Below are 1,233 nucleotides of genomic sequence, written 5' to 3'. Positions count from 1 at the left end.
GTTGTTTTTGTGATGATTTCGCTGGTTCGAGTTATAGGAATTCCAGAATTTTGAAGTTGTCATCAAAACATGAGGTGGGGGAAATTCTGCAGTGGGGACATTTGTTCTGTTACAACTCTCAAAATGAGGAATTCCACTTGCTTTCTAAAGATGTCCTCTCACTTCCTGATTCATCTTCAGTACAAAACCTAAAGAGAATTCTCCCCAATAGGACACATGCAGCAAATTAATACTTAATATAGACCGAACAAAGCTGTTTTCACTTAATAACCTGTGTTGGTGAAGAAGATATGGAGGTTCCACACTGCTTGTGAGATCAATGTTAACTACAGCCATTCTGTAATTTGTATTGCTATATCCCTCTTTTTGTATGATCCCTCTTAATGCATATCTTAACATCTCCAGTAGGAAGATATCAAAACATGATTTTTCATGTTACCAGCAGTAAAAGTGAGTCTCCCTACAGCAAAATGGGTACTTGATCTGAAATCCAAATGTAATCCAAATCCAAAATGATTTTTTGTGTTTTGCATTTTAAAGGACTAACAGTATTCTTCATAAACCTACGACACATTTTAAATGTCCATATTATGTTTTATCCCTTAATGTCATATAGTCTAGATTTAGGATGTGATCTAACCTGTCTTTTTCTTTTTTTTCTTGCAGGAGCATTGTTCAGACAGATGAAAAGCTGGTAATCAGTGCTTCCTGGGCAAAGGACGATGACATCACTAGGCTACTAAAGTCCCTTCCCAACTGGCTGAACATGACACAACCTAAACAATTAAGACCTAAAAGGGAGGATGAGGAAGATTTTATACGGTAAGTCAGAGTAAAATATTAAAACTTTGAGGTTAAATATTCAGTCTACCCAAATAATTTTGTTTCAGTTTCTCCCAGAGAAATACAAATACATACAGTATATGGTAGCTGTCTATTTTCCAAAGGTTTTGTACAATTTTCAGCGGACTTTTGAGCCTTGATGACCATGATCCAGGCAGTGCTACCAGAATTCAGATCCAGATTGGTTGACTTCAATTAAGTAATACAGCAGAGATTCACTACCCACTTTCTCACTCTATTCTCTCCTCTACTAATATTTTTCTTTTTTATGTACCGTATTTTTTGCCGTATAAGACGCACTTTTTCTTCCCCAAAACTAGGGGGGAAAAGTTAGTGCGTCCTGTACGACAAATGTGTTATAAAATAATTAAAATAATATACTCACCCGAT

The 1,233-nt window shown here is 36.0% G+C and overlaps 1 protein-coding gene across 1 annotated transcript in view; it reads left to right on the top strand.

The window, feature by feature from the left end:
* The window catches only part of EXOC4 (exocyst complex component 4), a 233,933-nt gene that overhangs the window by 173,514 nt on the left and 59,186 nt on the right, over window positions 1-1,233 (top strand). The window contains exon 13 of the mRNA XM_072399059.1: window positions 667-822. Within this exon, the coding sequence (XP_072255160.1) occupies window positions 667-822 (156 nt within the window). The remainder of the gene's footprint in view (window positions 1-666; window positions 823-1,233) is intronic.

Source organism: Pyxicephalus adspersus, chromosome 2 (genome assembly GCF_032062135.1).
Source record: "Pyxicephalus adspersus chromosome 2, UCB_Pads_2.0, whole genome shotgun sequence".
Lineage (NCBI taxonomy): Eukaryota > Metazoa > Chordata > Amphibia > Anura > Pyxicephalidae > Pyxicephalus > Pyxicephalus adspersus.
The sequence above is the reverse complement of the archived record's forward strand: the minus strand, read 5'-3'. Positions and strand labels throughout refer to the sequence as shown.